The sequence below is a fragment of the Penaeus monodon genome, chromosome 28 (genome assembly GCF_015228065.2).
Source record: "Penaeus monodon isolate SGIC_2016 chromosome 28, NSTDA_Pmon_1, whole genome shotgun sequence".
Classification (NCBI taxonomy): Eukaryota; Metazoa; Arthropoda; class Malacostraca; order Decapoda; family Penaeidae; genus Penaeus; species Penaeus monodon.
Window position 1 is genome coordinate 31,174,817 of NC_051413.1, and position 566 is coordinate 31,175,382.

Here is a 566-nt window from a genome sequence, read left to right on the forward strand (position 1 = left end):
CTACATAAATACAAAAACTAATTTTTCAAAAACACACATGAAGAAAGAAAATACAACATACCTTGCATTATTATATGTTGCCTCAACTGGGATCTCAGTATTACCCCACTGTGTGCTAGTGTTTCCGATGCGACGAACCAGATCCTGAACATTTAGGTTGAATTCACTAACCATCTTGTAGAATTGTTTGGCTCCTTCCATAGTGTTCCTATAAGCAGTCCAGACTTATGAGGTCTTATGAGGTTGTATGAGGTTTTATGTTACCTTGTATGGTCAAGGTCAAAACTTCTGTTAAGCATATTTCAACTTTCATCTTGAACACCAAAAAATGCTATCCTATCCTTCAAAACTTCATTTACAACTTTACATTTGTCAATGACTATATTATGACAAGACAGATAATGTATTTGATTTACTATGAGCATTTACATTTACTTGCATTGACAAAATGAGAATTCATCAATAACATCAAACAAAGTAGTATAAATAATTTTGCCAATTATAAAAATAATACTTATCATCACAACTATCATATCATATGCTCATACACTGACATGTATATTGCC

At 32.0% G+C, this 566-nt stretch overlaps 1 protein-coding gene across 2 annotated transcripts in view; it reads right to left on the bottom strand.

The window, feature by feature from the left end:
* Positions 1-566, bottom strand: part of LOC119591490 (cysteine--tRNA ligase, cytoplasmic-like) — a gene marked incomplete in the record, with an annotated part of 8,113 nt that overhangs the window by 2,354 nt on the left and 5,193 nt on the right. For both annotated transcript variants that reach the window (XM_037940233.1, XM_037940234.1), the window contains 1 exon segment: positions 62-208. In XM_037940233.1, the coding sequence (XP_037796161.1) occupies positions 62-208 (147 nt within the window).